The sequence below is a fragment of the Colobus angolensis genome, unplaced genomic scaffold (assembly GCF_000951035.1).
Source record: "Colobus angolensis palliatus isolate OR3802 unplaced genomic scaffold, Cang.pa_1.0 Scaffold396, whole genome shotgun sequence".
In the NCBI taxonomy this organism is placed as follows: Eukaryota; Metazoa; Chordata; class Mammalia; order Primates; family Cercopithecidae; genus Colobus; species Colobus angolensis.
The window spans coordinates 2,173,724-2,192,397 of NW_012117332.1; the positions used below are offsets into that span (position 1 = coordinate 2,173,724).

An 18,674-nucleotide genomic window follows, 5' to 3' on the forward strand; every position below is an offset into this window, starting at 1 on the left:
TCCTTCCTTCCTGGGAACAGCACTTGCCAGAGAAGGCAGCAGTGGAATCTGGAAACAGATTTTACTACCTTCTCTCATTTTGTCCCCTTTTAAAACTCTGGAGCTGCTGTCTCCTTTGTGTTGTCACTATGCTAAGACTTATTGATCTTTGTTAAAATACCATTTAAGCAAGACTCTTACGCCACTGCCTTGAGAGAGATACTTTTGAACTGTGATCTCTTCCACACAATAAGTACAGCACACACCACCTGCTGATTTTTCTGTTAATCTGACTTCTGTTTTCAGGAAGGTGTCTCAACGGAACTTATGAGGGTTTAGAAATTTTATTTCCTCTCCTTTAGTTACCATTTAGCAAAATCAAAATTATGCTAATCTCCTATTCTAGGGGGGTTCTAGATCCAAACTACAAAGTTTTGTGACAGCTTCATGTAACCTTCAGCTGCAAGGATTTTAGCACCAGCAGCTGCAGCCTGGTTCTTTGAATTTTTCTGATGGACTGGAAGATAGTAGGTGCATAGGAGCTGAGCCTTGTAATCAGTAGAAGCGATGAAGCTGAGAAAGGAGACTCCCTTGCCTGGCTGCTCAGAGAGAGGAAGAGTTTGGAGCTGAGGTCAACAGCAGATGTACAGATCCCCAGGGGTTCCATCTAAATCCTGTTCTCTTTATCCAGTTTTCCATTCGGTTTTCACATTTCGAATGTTAGTTAACCTATATCCCTTCTTTTTAGCAATGACCAAAATCAGAGGAGCTTCGAATATAAACAAAACATTAAAAACAACTTCCTTGAAAGCCCTAAACTTTTTCAAGTACAGGTAAAGGAAGAGGAGGCAGATGCCAGCGGGAGAGCAGGACGATTACTCTTCACAGACACTCCTCTGTGCGGGAGGAGCCGCCCGGCCCTGGGGCAGCGTTTATCTCTTCTACAAGGTGAGCACGTGGAGGTCTGATTTCAGGGACACACACAGCTGCCTCTCCGAAGGAACGTAACCGCAGGAGAAAGTGCTTTAACAGCTATCAGGATGCGTGTTTAATCACACACACACATTCCATAACACATTTTTAGAAGTTTTTATTTATCTAAAAACATAAATTTATCAAACATATCAATTTGCTTTGCAGAGCAATTTACATAAAAATTCACGACATATACCAACGGCAGCATAGCACTGAACACCTTAGTTTGTGATGCATCCCTTGATACAGATCTCAGCAACACACAGAGCCAGTAGGGGAAATTCAAGCTTTCAGCTGGGGGTCTCTGAGGTCCCACCTGCCAGCAGTTCATTTAGCAGAAAGTAGGGCACAGGGGGTGCTGAAGAGGGGGACGCGAACCCTATTGCCTGTTAAGTCCCATCTATCTCAGAGTTTGAAACATGATGGGAATTTCCACTGGAGGAGGGTTGGCCTGCTGGCCTGGCCCTTCTCTCACATCCCCTCTACTTCAGTAATACTTCTTAGGCATGTTCCTTAAAGCTGTGAATATCAATACAAGAAAAACTGACCGTTACTTCATTAATGTAACAGGCTATAAGGATCTCAAGGAGATCCACCTACATTGAGGATCTGTCTCAAAAACCGGGCATGTAAAACATAACCTGCAAACTGGTGTGTAAGGTCTGGCAGCCTTCTTGCACCATCCAGACAGATGCAGATGGCCACGGAAGACTTGGGGAGATATGTAATACAAATAAAGACCTTAACCAATCCCAGCGCTTTCAGAAAAACTTTCACCGGTGGGGGAGTGGGGGCATGTGACTGGAGAGCAATGAAAGGAACTTTATACTGGATCTGAATTGTTACTAAAAAAGTAACTGACACACACACACAAAGTGGCCTTCCTGGTGGAGCATCCACAAAGCCAAGAGGCGCAAGCACCCAAGACGCCCAGAGTCACTCCACCCCTGGGGCTTGCTGCAGTTATGCCCTCACCCAAAGACCATCTTTTTCAAACACAAACACCTACCTGCCCTTGGTGATAATGACGCTGTAAGGGCTGCTCATTCCACGGTGGGATTTTACATGTTTTCTCACCATGGCGCAGTCTCTTTTTAGCTCATACCCAATAGTCTAGCTGGGTTTTCCGCAGGGCAACTAACTCTCCTGTTTTTGCTCAGGACGGAGGGGCTTCCAAGGTTCTAACTGAGTGGCTTCCAAGGCTTCAGTTGTAAATGAGTCGATCACTTGGTTCTCTACAGTGTTCCAGGAGATATTAATGACTGCTTGAGGTTCTCCTAAATATACAAAATCTCACGAACAAGACATCAACCAAGAAATGCACCTGGGAGACACGTACATTTTTTCCATGTGACCCAATGCTCTTTAACGTAACAAGGTCCCCAAACTCTTCAACAGCTTTGTCCACTGAGTACAAACTGAATTCTAGTTTGCCAATTCCACTTTATCAAGACATGGAATGAGGAAGCTGTTCCTTTTCAGAGTCCTGAGACAAGTGCTGGGATTCCCAACCCTGAGTATTTCACAGCTAGTTTATTCCCTAGGTCATACCCTGGACCACTCAAAATTTTAAAAAGTCAACATACACATAGATGTGAAGATAAGAAAGGAGGTAGTGGCCCCAGTCAACAAGGATTTTCCAGAAAATTCAGCTCCACTGTTAAAGCAGCACAATATTTAAAAACACAAAGAAGAAGAAGAAGTCACAAAGCAACTGAAATGGGGCATCCACTTGGAGAATTAAGAAGACAGAATGCCCTTTAGACCGACTTCCAAGACAGCTTCTTTGAAGTGCTGTGTGGGGTTACTCTTCAGCGAAGAGGGTCACAGGTAAGGGCCCCGTGAAACAGCAGTTCTTAATATCATCTTTACCTTCCCTTAGGATAATATACCCCAAAACACTTTGCATCTATAAGATGCATACATCACTGCAGTTCACGAAACACAGTGTGCTCCCGATACGTATCCGTGTTGCATGGCTAATGAAATGTCAAACCCTACGGGGCACAAGGCAGTGGAGCTCCACAGCAAGGCCTCTGCGCAGAACGAGGTAAATCTTCACTGTTAGCTACGAAGAGCACTGCATGAAAGTGTGTGCAAGATGACCCCATGAGGTTTTCTTTTTAGGTTTATGTATATTTACAGAAAAGTGGAATGTGTTGGAAGAGTAAACACCCCTTCTTGTAGACCCTTTGAGAGAGGAGAATTTGAGCTGGGAATAAAGGAGATGCTTTTTATTTTTTGCTCTTCTCTACTGTGTGTCTTTTCTGTAGTTAATACATATGACTTTAATATTAGAAACTTTTTAAACATTAAAAAAATGTTTCAGTGCTCACTGCTCACTAAGCTTGATAAAGGCTGAACTGTGTCATGTATGGATACAGCAGGCGCCTATTATGTGCTTGTTGAATCCATTTAAAGTACCGATTAGAAAAGCAGGAGCACATGTCTGAGAGCTACGCGGTCTGCGGATCCTGGGAGTGACAGGAAATATCCTGCAGTAGGAGAAACACCTGGGGGAGACGCCCCCGTCTACACGGTTGTACTTTCTCAAAGCCACAAAAATGTTTTCCTTTTTTCAGGTTGACTTAAGCAAGTGGAGGTCTTTGGGATTCTATAAATAGATGCATTTGTAAAAAGCCAAGTAGTTTTAAGACCCTGTCAAACTATAATTGGCGTGAGGAAGCACAGAACAGACAAAAGAAGCAGAAACAGCCCACTGGGTGTGCGGTTCCGCCGCCAGCTCCATCCTGCCTCCAGGGGCGGCTCCTGGCAGTGCTCTCCAGCCTGCGAGTCCCGGCTCCTCCTCCTTTAGTGTCACCGTGGCTGATGAGTGCACAGCCAAACAGACAGAGGAGAGTGGCACAGAGGAGGGGAACAGACAGGTTAGTACTTGGACAGAAGGGCAACAGTTCAGGTAGTAAGATATATGCTCCTTAATTTCTTCTTCTTTATGAGAAGAATGTTAGCATTTCTAGAGAATGAGGGACAAAAAGACACAGAAACAAGAAAACTTAACCATTACTTAGACATGACTAGATGGTAGGACAGACAAAAATGTTTCATCCAAGAGGAGCTCTCCTGTTTTTTGGCACAAGAAATTAGTAAGTTTACTAACTGACGTCCAGGGGAGGCCAAGGAGAGAAGCCAGTGGGAAGGAGGGCGGGGCCGAGGGGCCCACACCAGCAAACCGCTGGCAGGTGGGGAAGGGGCCTCCCCCAGGCTACAGGCACAACTTCAGTCAAAGATTCCATTTCCTTCCCTCCGCAAGTGTCTTCCACAAGAACGGCAGCTCCTACATACATTAACACATTCCTGTTACGTGTGAGGCTTCTTCCGTTTACTTCCCTGAGAAATAGCACAGACATGCCTACAAGCAGTCATCACTCCAGTCAGTGTCAATACTGAAAGGCAAGTTTTCTCAGTCTTCCAGCAAGACCTAGTCTACAACAAATTAAAGAGCGCATTTCAGTAAATGTAAACACATCACTTGGTCAATTTTCACAGTGATCATCAACGATGGCAGTTTACAGAGCGCAAGAAGTGAAAAGCCGCCTTCCTTTCGGAGTAAGCTCATCTGCCAATCAGATGTCACTGATTCTCCACGCTTGTCTGGCGGCAATTCTCCGCAACTGCTGCACTGAAATCTTCACTTCCGAGTTCCTCAAAACAGCAAGAGGGCAGTCAATTGGATGCTTTCACTAAAGTCAAATATTTACAACGAAAATCATTTGTGTTGGGTGGGTGCAGTGGTTCACACCTTAATACCAGCTACCAGGGAGGCTGAGGCAGGAGAGTCTCTTGAACGTGGGAGGCGGAGGTTGCAGTGAGCCGAGATCGTGTCACTGCACTCCGGCCTGGGAGACAGAGCAAGACCCTGTATCAAAAAAAAAAATAAAAAATAAACACAGAAAAAAAAAAAAGGAAAAAGAAAACCACTCATCTTGACATTTTTCATTCTTGAATGGAGGAATGGCGGATAGATCTGTGGTAATCTTCTGGATTGCTGATGTGCTCCGGTAAATCGTAGCCCCTCAGGAAATGTCCACTGTTTTGCTGAGCAAAATAATACAGTTGTCTGGCGAGCAGAGGTTCTACCTTTAATAAGAGATTTTTAAGACATTACTGAGATATCCCGCAACTGGCTCACTATTAAATAGCGCTCAGATTCTAAGGAGACAGTAACGTAAAGCCCAAAGTTACGTCCTAGAACACGTCAAAACATTTCATATTTGGAGCCATCTAAAGAAGCAATTTTTCTGTTAGTCCTTCCATAGATCAACATGTAAAAAAACAGCCAAAGTGACTGAATTCTGGGTTAAAGATGTTACTTTCAAATCAACTGCCACTTAAAATGTACATTTAACTAAAACTGAATCAAATCAAGTAAAGTGATTAAATTAAAAGGAAGTCTGAGGTAATCTGCAGGGTAATTTAGGCCAATGATTTTGTTTTTCCACAACTGCAGTTTGAAAGAAACAAGGAACTCATCCTGAATGATTTGATTTCCAGGTCATCGGTATAGTTCTAAACCAGAGGTAAAAGAAATAAAAAGTAAAGTTAAACAACAACAAAACTACTCTTGTGGAAAAAGAGAAGTTAACTGGCCTCAAATTTATCCCGTCTGGTTATTAGCATGCATCACGCTCACCAAAAAACAAAAACAACTTAACGTTCAGCTTTTCCTATATTTACAGCATCTAAGGCAAGCTGAATGCTCTCCATCAATCATGATATTAAAGTCTATATTTTATATATAGTGACTTAAGCAAAACTCCTGAGTACCTGAAATGAATTAAATTAATAACTTTTAAAAGTGGAACTCATAGGTGTACATGTGTGTTTATTCATTTTACAGACCACACAGCCTCGTCTTCAGGATGACGGGATCATCTGGGGATCCATCTTTCCCTGACTTAGAGGATGGCAACTTCATCCAAGTCACCCTTAAAATTGGATTGATGTATAGCTGAGCTGAGCTGATCATCAATTTCTTTGGTTTTCTTTTTTTTTTTTTTTTCGAGACAGACTCTCACTCTGTCGCCCAGGCTGGAGTGCAGATCTTGGCTCACTGCAACCTCTGACTCCTGGGTTCAAGTGATTCTCTTGCTTCAGCCTCCTGAGTAGCTGGGATTACAGGTGCACACCACCACACCCGGCTAATTTTTGTATTTTTAGTAGAGGGGGGTTTCACCATGTTGGTCAGGCTGGTCTCAAATTTCTGACCACGTGATCTGCCCACCTCAGCCTCCCAAAGTGCTGGGATTACAGGCGTGAGCCACCGCACCTGGCTGATCATCAGCTCCTTAAATGCTGCTTATCAATGCCAAGTTTATTTAGTCATTTAGCAATTCCTGTTGTTAACAACATATCAGTTATGATTTCAACAATCATAGCAATTGTTAAGTCAATCACTGGAGAGAACTCATGAGAAATCCTCAGTCTACGGGATTTTACATATTGGTTGGTGGGTCGGTCTTTGTTTTTAAAACAGAGAAGGGGGGTTGTATGTTAGAGATTAAACCATATTTCATTTCAGTTTTCAATGAGAAACAGCATCAGAGCTACAATATGATGGGAATTTTTATGTTAGGGGTGTAAGTTTTACCTGGTACTGCTCACCATGCAAGCCCATTAATGAAGCTTGCAAGTACGTAGTAGCAATGTGAAGTTTTCAAATTCAAAAGTCTTAAGGGTTCAAGATTCTGTTTTCCATGGCAAATTAATGCTTCATGTTATCTATAGAAACCTTTTCTCATAAAAAGAAAACTAACCCTAATCCTAACCCTAACCCTTTAGCATTACTTGCCACAGTTGAACCCATCTTGAACTATCCCAGAGAACATTACGAGGGTCTGATTTACTTGAATTCCTTGAAAGATTCAGCCTTTTTCAAATATCATATGCCCAATAATTAAATAATTTCTAAAATTCCAGAAATAAAAGAGGTGCCAGGACACACATGCAGACCTACAAAATGCCTCCAGGGAATGGATAGTTTCCCATCTGGGAAAAGCTTTTCCACTGAACGAAGATCCACTAGCTAGACAGCATTCTTAAAGCCATCTTAGCATGGAGAATTTTAAAGGGCAGCTTTTACCATCAATCTTTCTCAATCCCTGTAAAATGGAAATATGACAACTTTCCTGAAAAATAAAAAAGATGGGGAGAGAGGCACCCTCCACTGAGGCTGTCCTCCCCGGGTCTTTGATGAGCAGGTCTCAAGTCTGGGAGGAGCACGTGGGTCCTCCGAGGGTGCTGCTTGCTGGACCATGCTTCCTCCCTCATTAGTTCAAGGCTTACGCTTATTTTTCCAGGTCATTTGACATTCACTTTTCATTTGGGACTTTTTTAAATGAAACTCTGCCCTTTACAAAGAACAGGAAGCCACTGTGGGGTGAGCGCAACTGAGGACTCACGTGAGCTGTGATGAGCTTCCTCTGCCTCTGAGGGTCTGGAAACTCCTCTCCGAAGCACAGAGTCACCTGGAATCTCGGCAGGGAGCGGCCGTGGTGAGCAAACGCTTGTAGCTCTGCAGAGGCCCACAAGAAAAAGACCACGTTCAGAAACCCTCGTCACCAAACACACCAGGTTAAACAGGGAGCAGGAGCTTACTGTGACTCTGAACCGTCTACTTCCCTGAGCAGGGCTCTTGATGTGAACACCTCAGACAGAAAACAGCATGCGCGCTTTCTCCCCAGGGCCCTCGGTCCCCCTCGATGCTTCAGGAGGAACTAGTGGACAGCTAAAGCACACCGCTTTGCAGCACTGGGCCCACAAAGACTCAGAAGGTAGTAGACCACAGTGAAGTTGGGAGATCAAGGACGAGAAACGTAGTCGCGCCACGGCAAAAGACTGATTTGTGCCATGGACAAGTTTTCATTTAAAAAATCAGAAAGGTTTGACATCCTGGGATCAGTTGAAAACCTCATCCCGTCCCCACAGAGCCCACACAATCCAGTGTCTGTGCTACTGCGCATATCCACGTAACTCAGGCGCCACAGAAAACACGTAACACCAACGCGGTGACTAGCACCAGCCCTTGGCAGCTGAGTCCTGCTGTCCCTGGGCCTGAACCGTGTGACTCTGAGTAGACTCGTGCCTATCTCCAGGGACAGAACAGTAACCTGACCTGAGAAGGGGAGTGGGGCAGCCCCCCAGCCTCCCGCTTGTGGATACGCACAAATACCTCCTGAAGCCACCACACCTACCCAAAAGATAGGAAACGACTGGAGCATTGTTGGAAGGACGAATGCCCATCCCCTGACTTTAGCCCGTGCCCCCTCCCCCGTACACAAGACAAATCTTCTGCCTGCACCTACAATAAAATGTCAAGCCCGCAAAAGAAACCAGTTGACACAGGAGCTGCTAAAGCTAATGCAGAACAGATGCGTCCCTATCAGACACACACCTCGGGCCGTGCCCCGGGGCTGTCCCCAGTGCTGTGCAGACCTGAAAGGGGAGATATCAGAGATCTCCACTGTTCTCTTCAACTGAACAGAAATTTCTAGCTAACTTACAGGACTGCTTGACTTCCTGCTTTTTTTTTTTTTCCAGAATTCAAATCAAACCCAAATGACTTAGTCAGAATGTGTAAAACACATTCACACTGCCATGATCTGAGACTACACCTACACAGGCTAATCAGAATGGCGAGTTGGCACAATTCTCTGAAAAAGCCTGCCTCCAACCCTAGACAACATGAGAGCGTTTGGTGGGAATCCTTAATTATGCAGACGCTGGTCGGCACGGCTGCAGTTTTTATGTTCACAGCATCCTCCTTGAACCTCAGTGAACACACTGAGGTGAGAGGCTGCAGTGGGCAAAGCACAGCCCTCGGTCACAGAGGAAGGAATGAAAGCCAAGACCAGCTCTCGCTCACAGATTAATAGTAAGTTCTAGGCTTGCAAGTCCACAGCCCCAGGACACTCACAGGCGTCCACCTCCGCCTGTGCCTTCTCTCACACAGAGTACCTGTGACTCAGAGTGCACCTTCCAGCTTAGTCACCATGGGGGCTCCACCTCCTTAAAAACGCCCGGCAAGAGGCACTCGGAGAAGACAGCGCCCATTCCTTGTGACACCTTCATCAGAAAGCCCTCACCGTGTGTTATCTTCCGAAACCACTGGCACTAAGGTCCAGAGTCTTCAGAAATCCAGGCCCACTGGGCCTTAGCCTTCCTGGCCCATGCGAGCTCTTCCAGACCCCAAAGCAGACACAGGAGAGGCTGACGGGGGGGTCTCCCCAGTCGCCCTTCAATTTCCTTGGTTTCCCCATGAACACCACCCCCAACCCCAAGAAGGATGGGACCGCCCTGGCCGGGGACTGGGGATGGTTCTGCCCTTAGAATGAGAGGTGTCCAGCCCGAGGTGACTTCCTCACCTCGGGGAACCAGCACAGTTCTCCCTCTTCCTATTGTCAGCCTCTGTGTGAAGCTTAGTTATCTTTCTTTTTTTTTGGCAGTGAGGGTTGGGGGCCGGAATGGAGTCTTGCTCTGTCCTGCGAACTGGAGCACAGGGGTGTGATCTCAGCTCACTGCAACCTCCGCCTCCCAGGTTCAAGCAATTCTTGTGCCTCAGCCTCCGGAGTAGCTGGGACTACGGGCATGCACCACCATGCCCGGCTCATTTTTGTATCTTTGGTAGAGACGGGGTTTTGCCATGTTGGCCAGACTGGTCTCGAACTCCTGGCCTCAACTGACCTGCCCGCTTCAGCCTCCCAAAAGTGCTGGGATAACAGGCATGGGCCACCACACCCGGCCTGAAGCTTAGTTATCTAGGGACACATTTGCTTTGGGCACCAAAAGAAAATCTGGATGAGCTTACACACATGTGGGCCACTTACACCCGAAAGCACGAGCACATGTCCGCAGTGCCAGAGCACAGAGGTGGGTCCTGTTTTTATTTTAAATAAGTGGAATGAAGAAGCACATTCAAGAAAAGGGGAGGCACGTGAAAAACCAAAGTCGCAGGAGTTTCTGAAGCGGCTCGGGAAGGAGCAGGGCTGGGAAAAGGCAGAGGAGGAGTTGGCGGTGGGCTGGCAGACAGAGCAGCTCCCGCCCTCACGGGAGGCTCCCTCCACCTGCACAGCCACAGGAAGCCCAGTGTGACAGGGCCAGGGGCTCACAGAAGCCAGCCAGAGCTTCACGGAATGGTCATGAAACCCAAGAGAGAAAAACAAAACTCACTGGTTCTGAAAACTATGCTCAGAAACGTTCATATCACAGAGCCCACTCATAGCACTGTCCTGTAACTTCTCCTGTGCAAAACCAGTACAGTCCGCTCCACCCTCCGTCTCACTCGTGGGGCGGCATCTGCATGAGGCTGACCCCTCTCACAACCCAGAATGTTAACAATATGCTTCTAACCTTTATGATTTTTCTGGGAACCTGAAAAGAGCCATCACTTCAGCAGACGTGTTTGTTGAGATCACAGTGCAGCAAAATGGAACTGTGTTAAGAGGTGACTGTTGAAAACCAGAATTGCAAGAGTACAGCCTGAGCCACGGTCCACCTGGACCACCTGATCCGGACTCTCTACCCTCAACAGAGCCAGACAGAAGATCTCTACTGGGTCAAGCCCCAAGCCCGGTGGGCGCCGGAGTCAACAGGAGGAAGACCTCAGCCTGGGGTGAGAGGGACCCTGTCGTTTCTGACCCCTGTGGCAGACGGGCCATCACCACCTCCATTCTAACAGATAACGAAGTGCCTCACCTGACAAAAACTGCTGTGTGTCAAAGAGCTTGCAGGTCTGGTCTCTCTCCAGTTTGTTGGGCCGGTCGCTGCACAGCGCCAGGGGCCCGTCCCAGTAGATCCGGCTCTGGCAGAGTCTTTTCGCATAGAGCCCGTCGGGGGCCATCCAGAGGACCACGCCCCTCTCCAGGTGGCCCAGCAGCTTCTCGATGTTTTTCCTCTGGCCGTTGTCCTCTGGGTAGGGGAACAGGACCTGGTCCAGGTTGCTGGCATCGTAGGAATGTCCATGGGAGATTCGGCAGCCCTCGGGGCTGGACGTGGTCAGCTCCTTCACGAGGATTTCCCGGTAGTACAGGCAGATGTGCAGCCGGCAGTCTGCAAACACAAGGCTCCGGAGTCAGTGCTAGGGGCCGAGGACACCAGCTCGAGGCCATCGGCTCCACAGAGCCAAGCACCTGTGGCGGGACTCTACTGTCCCACAGGCTCCGTGGAGGAACAAAAGGTTGTGGCGTCCAGGAGGCCTGGGAGACGCCGCATGCCCTGTTTCCCCCGAGATCCACAGGCAGCACGAACTCGGTCAACACTTAGAGAAGTCCCGTGGAAAAAACCCATTTAATTTGTCTAAACCAGCATATTTCTAACGTATGTGGCCACACACTCTTTTTTTAGGGGACGAGTGTGTCTTTCATTAATTTTCTGGAAAAGTAAGTTGAATTCATATTATAGATCATCACCACTAAGAACTTACTAAGTCTTATTTGTGAATGATGATGATGATAGTGGTGATGACATTTAAGTCATGTGTCACCGAATGAAAATTCATCTTTAAGCAAATCAGTTTTTACTTTGGTAAGAAATGAACCCTAAGTTTAATTTCTACTAGCAAAAAATATGACGGTGTTTCAGAAAGAAGCAAGTCTGTCCACAAACCTGAAAGGTCCTCAAAATAATAATATGACATCATTTAGGTAAAAGCAAGTGTGTGTGTGTGTGTACATATATATAAATTATATATACAATTAGGTGCTTATTTATGTCTATAGAGTTTATATATAAACATACACACACATATACACATTAAAGGGTAGGTACTAAGGCCTTAATGGTGATTTCTGGGTGGCGGAATGTGACGTTTTTATTTTCCATTTTTGTTTTTCTGATTTTTAAATTAGTTTTCCACACTGGATATGTGGTGTTTTTATCACAAAATTAATTCTTGTGAAAAGAAAGAAATTAATGAGAAAAATGCTCTAAAAGTTCATGTAAAGTTTGCTGACTGGGCTTTGTATTTAAGTTTGAAAAGAACTCTAAAACTCTCTGAAACTTTAAACAAGATGAATCCATTTACAAATGTTTTGCTGATTTCAGAAACCTCTTTGAAACATCGCCCATGAGTTGAAAGAACCAAGCTAGGTTTGCATAAGCTCCTCAGCCAGACTGCAGGGGAGTGGCACAGACAGGGGGCAGTTGCCACTGGTAACCATATGGGACCCCACCATCAGTGGGAGTCACAGTTCTCTAACAAATGTGCTCATGGCTGATCATCTGTATTATGCATATACCAAAAAAAAAGAAACCCACAAAGCTGTCTTATTCCTCAATAGCAGGTTTTGAGACTTAACCCACATCACTGTCTCAATTCTCTGCTTTGACACACTGAGAACGAGTCAGACAGTGCGCCCCAAAGAGAGTGGGTGTTGGCCATTCGAGGTGATTCTCGGGGCAGGTTTCATTTCATTTAATGTCATCAGAAATCACGAGGTTGCAGAGATATAAATAGCTGTTTATTTCCTACTCTTCAGGCACCCACACAAGTCTTAGGTGTTCAAGAAAAGGGTTTGAAAGTTTCCAAAAACAAACACAAGCCTTCCTGCTCAGAAGTACCTCCTCCCAAAGGGCATCCTCGGTACTCATGAGCATCTCAGAAAAAAAGGTGCAAGCCTCATTCAGAATTAGGAGGAGCGGGCAGGTAAAACTCCAGCCCCCGTGAGCAGCTGTAGTGCAACAACTCTCGTCTCCCTGAAATCTTCAGAATTTAGTTAGTATTTTTCATCAGTGATTTTTAAAGATGCCAAAGGGCAAGATGAGAATTCCAAACCTTAAAAACAATCCAAAATATTATCTAAAAAATGAATAGACATATAGCACACATGCTTGGCAAGTCTGAGGGTGCCTTCTTTATAATAGTTTTTTTTCTTTTTTTAGAAATAAAACTTTAAAAATCAGGTTGAATCCATATTTGTTTGCAAGCTATATTAAAGACCAAAATGTGTATTACTTTTAGGCATATCAATGTTATCGAGGGACCAGAACTAATGTCCCCAGGGAGCAGAGGAGGAGGACTTATTTGTGGCTCAACCTGGAAGGATGATCAGCCTCTCAAATTGAGAAGCCCTTCCACACTTCCACATGGAGAACGCTGGCTGAAGAGGGGCCCTTGGTAAAGGAAACTGGAGTGTTTGCACATTCCTGGAAATTCGGAGAGGTGCCAGTGAAGACGCCAGAATGACTCCATTCAAGCCAGTGGCTGAAACTGGCAGCAGAACCACAAGCAGTGATGCTGGGTTTTTCCAGTGGTGCTCCTAATTCACTCTGGTCACCTCACGCACAGGAAGTGTCCACATCTACTCCAGACCTCAGGGGGAGCAAAGCAAGTGTCTAAAGTCCCATCAAATTTGCCCAAAGATGACAGAGCTGGCAGCAGAGGCTGGCCTCCTGCGGTGCCTCCGGAACCAAACCCTGCACTCACCTGAGAGCGCCAAGGCTTCAGCAGACCTTATGCTTGGCTCTGTGGGGATTCCGGGAGCCTGGGACTCAGGTGGGGCACAAGCATAAAAGGTTCCTGTCACCTGGCAACCTGCATTTGCAAATAAAAATCAGATGATGTCTAGGCAGAGAGTCCGACGCACTGCAGGGCTTCCTGGTGTGTGTGTGTGAAGCCTGGGAAGGAAGAGGCTGGCGCCCAGTCACCTTCCCACCCACTCCCAGCACCAGCGACTAGCAGGGCATACTCTTGTGAGGCAAAGACGAGCCGGAGGCCAACTGGAAAACCAAAGCTGAGGGAAAAACGAGACAGTGCGCGGCTTTGAAAGGAAACTTGGAGTGCTCTCTCTGTAACTGACCCACAGGGAGACTGAGGCTCAGAGACAGATGACATGATTTGTCCTTGTTCGCAAAGCGGGTTCACAACAGAGCTGAGAGTTCAGGTCCACTTGAGTTTGTGCCAAAGAGCCCAATTAAAAAAGTAACAAATGGTTTAGTCCATGTTTATTTTGCTTGTCTCTTGTGGGTTGGGAGAAGACTGAACCATGTTCCTGAAGACAATGTTGTATGAAACACGAATGGAAGAAGAATGTGGCACAGAACACCTGATCGTGCTGCCGCTTCATTTACTGTTACCGATGCTTCAAGACAGGTCTCTACCTATTCCACCATCACTTTACACAATTCTAGGCCTCGCCTCTTTCCCATGGTCACTAACTCCATAGAGCCAGAGCACTGAACACAAGTCTGAATTTCAGGAACTAGTTTTATGTCAGCCGATTCCTCCACTACCATATTGGAAACCAGTCCTTGCTACAAATCCCTCTTGAAAAGCCAATCCCACTGAATTCTGGGCTTTTTTGTGAACGTGCCACTCAATACAAACATTAAATAGCGGTACACCTCTTCACTACCTGCAGCCAAGGATAACCTGAACGTGACTGGGGGAAAAAAGGCCAAATTGCAAAGGAACAAATAATCCTAAAACATCCAAAGGGTTCAATGTGTTGACCCATCTCAGGACTTCTATTTAAGTAACTAACTCAAAAGTCCTGAAAGCCTGAGTTACAGCATTGTGAGATTCTCCCTGCACCTAGCTAATGAGTGCTTCTGCAGATGGAGCTTATTTTGATATCTGGGGAACTCCTGAGGGCACGGGACCACATCTAATCCAGAATCAGAGGTCTCTCTGGGACCCAGTGGTAGGTAGGCACCTGTAGAGACTTTTCATGTGTTTGCCCATGGTATTTTTCCATTCCTTTTTTAGTATCACCTCTAATACCAACAATAGCAACAATGAACACACCACTATTCGAGAGAAATATACCAGCTCAGTAATCTTCCAGCATCCCTGCTTATTATCTACGAGCTTCCATGATCTCTTCTATATATAAAAAGTGGGGGACTGTTTTCCACTGCCTGGAGTGATCTCCGTGGTGTTTAAATAAGATCCCATGAAGGGCAGTGCCTAGCATGGATCCTGACAGTAAACTTGGCTGTGGGATGCCACCATCCCACAGGACTGAGAAAACCCTCCTCTCCCCTGAGCTGCACACGCAGCCTCCAAGAAGGGGAAAGAGCTTTGGTGCTGCCCAGGACAAACCAGGATTCACCGTGGCTCATGGCCAAATGAGCAGTTATTTCTTCTGTTTCCTGCCCTGGTAACTTCCTTACCATTTTCACAAGCTGGGCCTTGCCAGTGGTGGCCGCGAGGTCCGAACGTTACGGGACATTGGTACGGGATTTCCGGGTGCGGCTGATCTGGGACATAGTCCCTCCAGCTTCGGTCGAGGGGTGGCATCACGTAGTTGTGAACCTGCTAAAGGAGCACAGGAGAAGCTGAGAGAAGCAGCACTGGCATTGAGACGGCGGGCAGGGGGTGCTCTTATAGCCTCCAGACTCCTAAGGGAATCCCTTATTAGGCTGACAGCCGAAGAATTTTATCATCCAAAAAGACTGGAGTGAATCGTTCATCACACTAGGTGGAGACACCCACGGATCACAAAGGACAATGGAGACACTTGTGCTGTTTTATGTAAAGCTTCGTCATATGGCTAAACCTGGCACCAAAATACCACAGGGGAATTTGCCTTCTTTTACCCACCAAAGTGGATGAAACAAAGCTGTCATTCACATCAAGCCTGAAGAGATCAGCTGCCCTGTGGTTTCACATGATAAGACACTACTTCCAAAACCTTCCACTTCCACAAAAGATCTGTTTCCCAGAAGACCTGAGGAGCATATTCCAGCAGGCGGACATGCCCAACCCTCCCCTACTTAAGACCCACACCAATGGCAGCACCGTGTGGAAAGAGAGACATTCGTTCGGTGACCTGGGGTTTTTCTGGGCTGTTGGACCAGCGACAGCAAATGGCAAGTTCTGCTGTCTGGGCTGCTGTGGTTCTCTGGCCACGTGGGCAGCTGGCCCGCACAGCCTCGCCCTCAGGGAGCCCAGTGCCCTCCGCCATACCTGGGCTGGGAGCGAGGGGTAAGGCGTTGTCATGGTGTAGGGGTGGCTCATGGGCATCTGCGGGTCCTCCATGAGCTGCTTGGCTCCTACATGTTTGGGGAAAAGGGAAATGGCACAATGTAAAAACAGGAACTGACCTAACTAAATGTCAAATCTTGTAAAAATACCTGAGCATTTAATTCTTAGAATGCATAACACGGCGTTGACAAATAAGGTATTTTCAGCAACTCCCTTGGGAAGTTATTTGTTCACGCCATTAAACTGATTTTTTTCTACAAGGTCTGAGTTGTACAGGACAGGCAGAGAAGTACAGGACAGATGGCGCGCGAATGTGCCTTGTGACATGAAGGACCTCGCCGGCCAGATGTTTCCCAAGTGAGGTCACCTGAAGCATCTGTCCGAGACGCAGATTCCTGGGCTCTCTTCCAGACACACTGGTCAGAATCTTGAAAAGAGGGGTCCAGGAATCTGACGTTTAATAAGCACCTCAGCTGACCATGTTACACTTTAAAAGTTGGCCATTTTATTACCATGAATGGTAATGAGATATTCCTCTCATTACCCCTCTTCTGCAAAATAGTTACTCACTAAAGACTATTAGATAAGTAAATTTTAACAAGTTATCTGGGTTTCTTTTTTCTTTTTTCTTTTTTGAAAGACTAACTGGAAAACACATATTCAATGCACACACCCCCCCATATTCGTTGAGGCATACAGTGTGATTAATTCCCCTATGCTAAACATCACAGGAACTTCAGCTTGTGACCCACATCACCCAGGCAGAGAGGCTGGGCTTCACTGTGAGGCAGAAGGCAGGCAGGCAATACAAAAGGAAGGCTAGAAAGTGAGGCTCAGAATGAAGTGAAGTTAAGGTGCCTCAAGGATCTGGCTGCCTCTGTTCTGTGACCCAAATTCAGGAAAGCCCCTACCTTTTTTGGCTCCCTCAGGAACAATCCTGTACACTTTGTATGGGTCCGAGATGTCCAGCTGGCTCCGCTCAACCAGTTCCTCAAAGTCATTGCTCTTGTTCAGAGCGCATCGTAAACGAGTCTTCCAGGTAGGAGGGTCTGGCTTGTCGATGCCTTCTCGGAACTTTCCTTTAAATAGTGCCCAAGCCTGGTGGGAAAGAATGAAGAGAATGCAAAGTCAAAGTACAGGTCTGGTTTATTAGTTTTCTTTTTGGAGACAGAGTCCTGCTGTGTCACCCAGGCTAGAGTACAGTGGCATGATGATAGCCCACTGCAGCATCCTGAGTTCTAGGGATCCTCCTATCTCAGCCTCTAGAATAGCTGGGCCCTGGGCCTACAGGTGTTCACCACCACACCTGGCTAATTTTTTTTTATTACTGTTTTCTGCAGAGACAGGGTCTCACTGTGTTGCATAGGCATCCTTCCACCTCATCTTCCCGAAGTGCTGGGATGACAGGTGTGAGCCACCATGCTAAACCCAAAGGACAGATCTTTTGTAAGGAATCTTGAAATTATATTTCTAAAGGAAAGAATGGTACGTGGGTCCTTCAGATTTACACTGTTGCTCAAAATGTAAACTGAAAGACCCCAACTATCCTCTAGGAAAATGATTTTCCATCTTGGACCCTATCACTGCCAAGCTGAAGACACATTTTCTGGGTATTTAGAAAAGGTAGAGTGAGATGCGGAGGCTCCTTGAGGGGGCTCTACCCACCCAGTGTCTGAGGTGAGCTTGCCTAGGACTAAGGACAGCTGTGGTGTGAGCTGCCGGCCACAGGAGACATCTGGATGGCCGCACAGCTGAGGCCCTCTGAGAGCAAATTCAGACCAAATTCCCGGAGGAAGTCCCCTTCCCCTGCTCTGCCCACAGGTGGGGGCTGGGCCCAGACGCACAGTTCTCCGGGTAAACTGCCTTAGGGGAAAACTGTCCTAACAGGGACACAGGTGTGTGCGCTCGCGCGAAGGGCAAGGGAGACAGATCTAGACAGAGGCCCTGAGTTCCAGAGCGATGGCGGGAGGTCTCCAGAGACTTGGAAAGAGAGAGACAGACACACACACAGAGAGAAAGACACAGAGGTGGAAGTTCCCGAAGAGCTAACAGGAGAGAGAAGAGAGGCTGACCTCAGGAAACACATGCAGAGAGAGAGACTCGGAGAGAAAAGCAGCGAAAGAGAAACAGAGACACACGCGGTGAGAGAAACGAGCACAAGCGCGGACGCACCGCGAGAGACGGAGACCCACGGCTGGAGGAGGCAGACAGGAATCCGGGGAAGCGTGGGAGGCTTGCGTGGAAACGGGAACACACAGACCAACAACCAAAACCCCTGGAGCCTTGCACTGCCCTTCCCCAGGCCCCGCCTCCGGGGGTTCCCCTGCAGGCTCCCCGCGCTCAGGACTGGCGCCCGGCTCCCGTCCCCCTAAGAGCCGAGGCCTCCTCTCCTCCTCCTGTGGCTCTGGCGATGCCACCCGGTGCTTCCGCTGCCCGCCAGTCCGCCCCGCGCGGTGCCCCGGGCTCGCCGCGGAGTGGGCGCCGGGACCGGGCTCTACCTCTGGGCCCTCCCCCGCGCCCCCGCCGGCTCCCCGGGCCGGAGACCTTGAAGAGCGCGGCGTCCTCCTCGCGGTTGTAGTCCTGCTTGCCCGCGTGCTTCCAGGGGATGCGGAAGATGCTCTTCTCCTCGTTCTCCCACACCAGCCCGGGGTACTTGCCGCTGTCGATCTGGTCGATCAGCCACTGGCGGAGCTTCCCGTTGCCGCAGCTCACCGCGCTCATGCCGAACTCTCCGCCTCGGCCGCTGCCCTCCAGGTTCATGCCCCGCGTGCCGTCCGCG

The 18,674-nt window shown here is 47.5% G+C and overlaps 1 protein-coding gene across 3 annotated transcripts; it reads right to left on the reverse strand.

Annotated features, from left to right (window-relative positions):
* Positions 1–1,056: 1,056 nt before the first annotated feature.
* Positions 1,057–18,668, reverse strand: IRF4 (interferon regulatory factor 4). Of its 3 annotated transcripts, XR_001003223.1 has the most exons (9): positions 18,440–18,668; positions 16,807–16,993; positions 15,878–15,963; positions 15,082–15,223; positions 13,394–13,501; positions 10,666–11,019; positions 7,374–7,486; positions 5,606–5,739; positions 1,057–5,052 (listed from the first exon to the last, which is right to left on the reverse strand). XR_001003223.1 is itself a non-coding variant. In XM_011955131.1 (8 exons), exons 1-8 carry the CDS (start codon positions 18,653–18,655, stop codon positions 4,909–4,911), a joined length of 1,350 nt encoding a protein of 449 aa, XP_011810521.1. In that variant the 5' UTR covers positions 18,656–18,668; the 3' UTR covers positions 1,057–4,908. The 3 variants fall into 3 exon arrangements, 2 of the variants coding, with proteins under 2 accessions (XP_011810521.1, XP_011810520.1); XM_011955131.1 differs by lacking the exon at positions 5,606–5,739; XM_011955130.1 differs by lacking the exon at positions 5,606–5,739 and having other exon boundaries at positions 15,082–15,226.
* Positions 18,669–18,674: the final 6 nt, after the last annotated feature.

Coding starts and splice junctions, on each gene's coding strand:
- IRF4 (XM_011955130.1), bottom strand. CDS start 18,655: ATGAACCTGGAGGGCAGCGGCCGAGGCGGAGAGTTCGGCATGAGCGCG. Junction 15,227..15,877: donor ACCCCTCGCTCCCAGCCCAG/GTATGGCGGAGG, acceptor GTGCTCCTTTAG/CAGGTTCACAACTACGTGAT. Junction 11,020..13,393: donor TGAAGCCTTGGCGCTCTCAG/GTGAGTGCAGGG, acceptor TTGTGTTTGCAG/ACTGCCGGCTGCACATCTGC.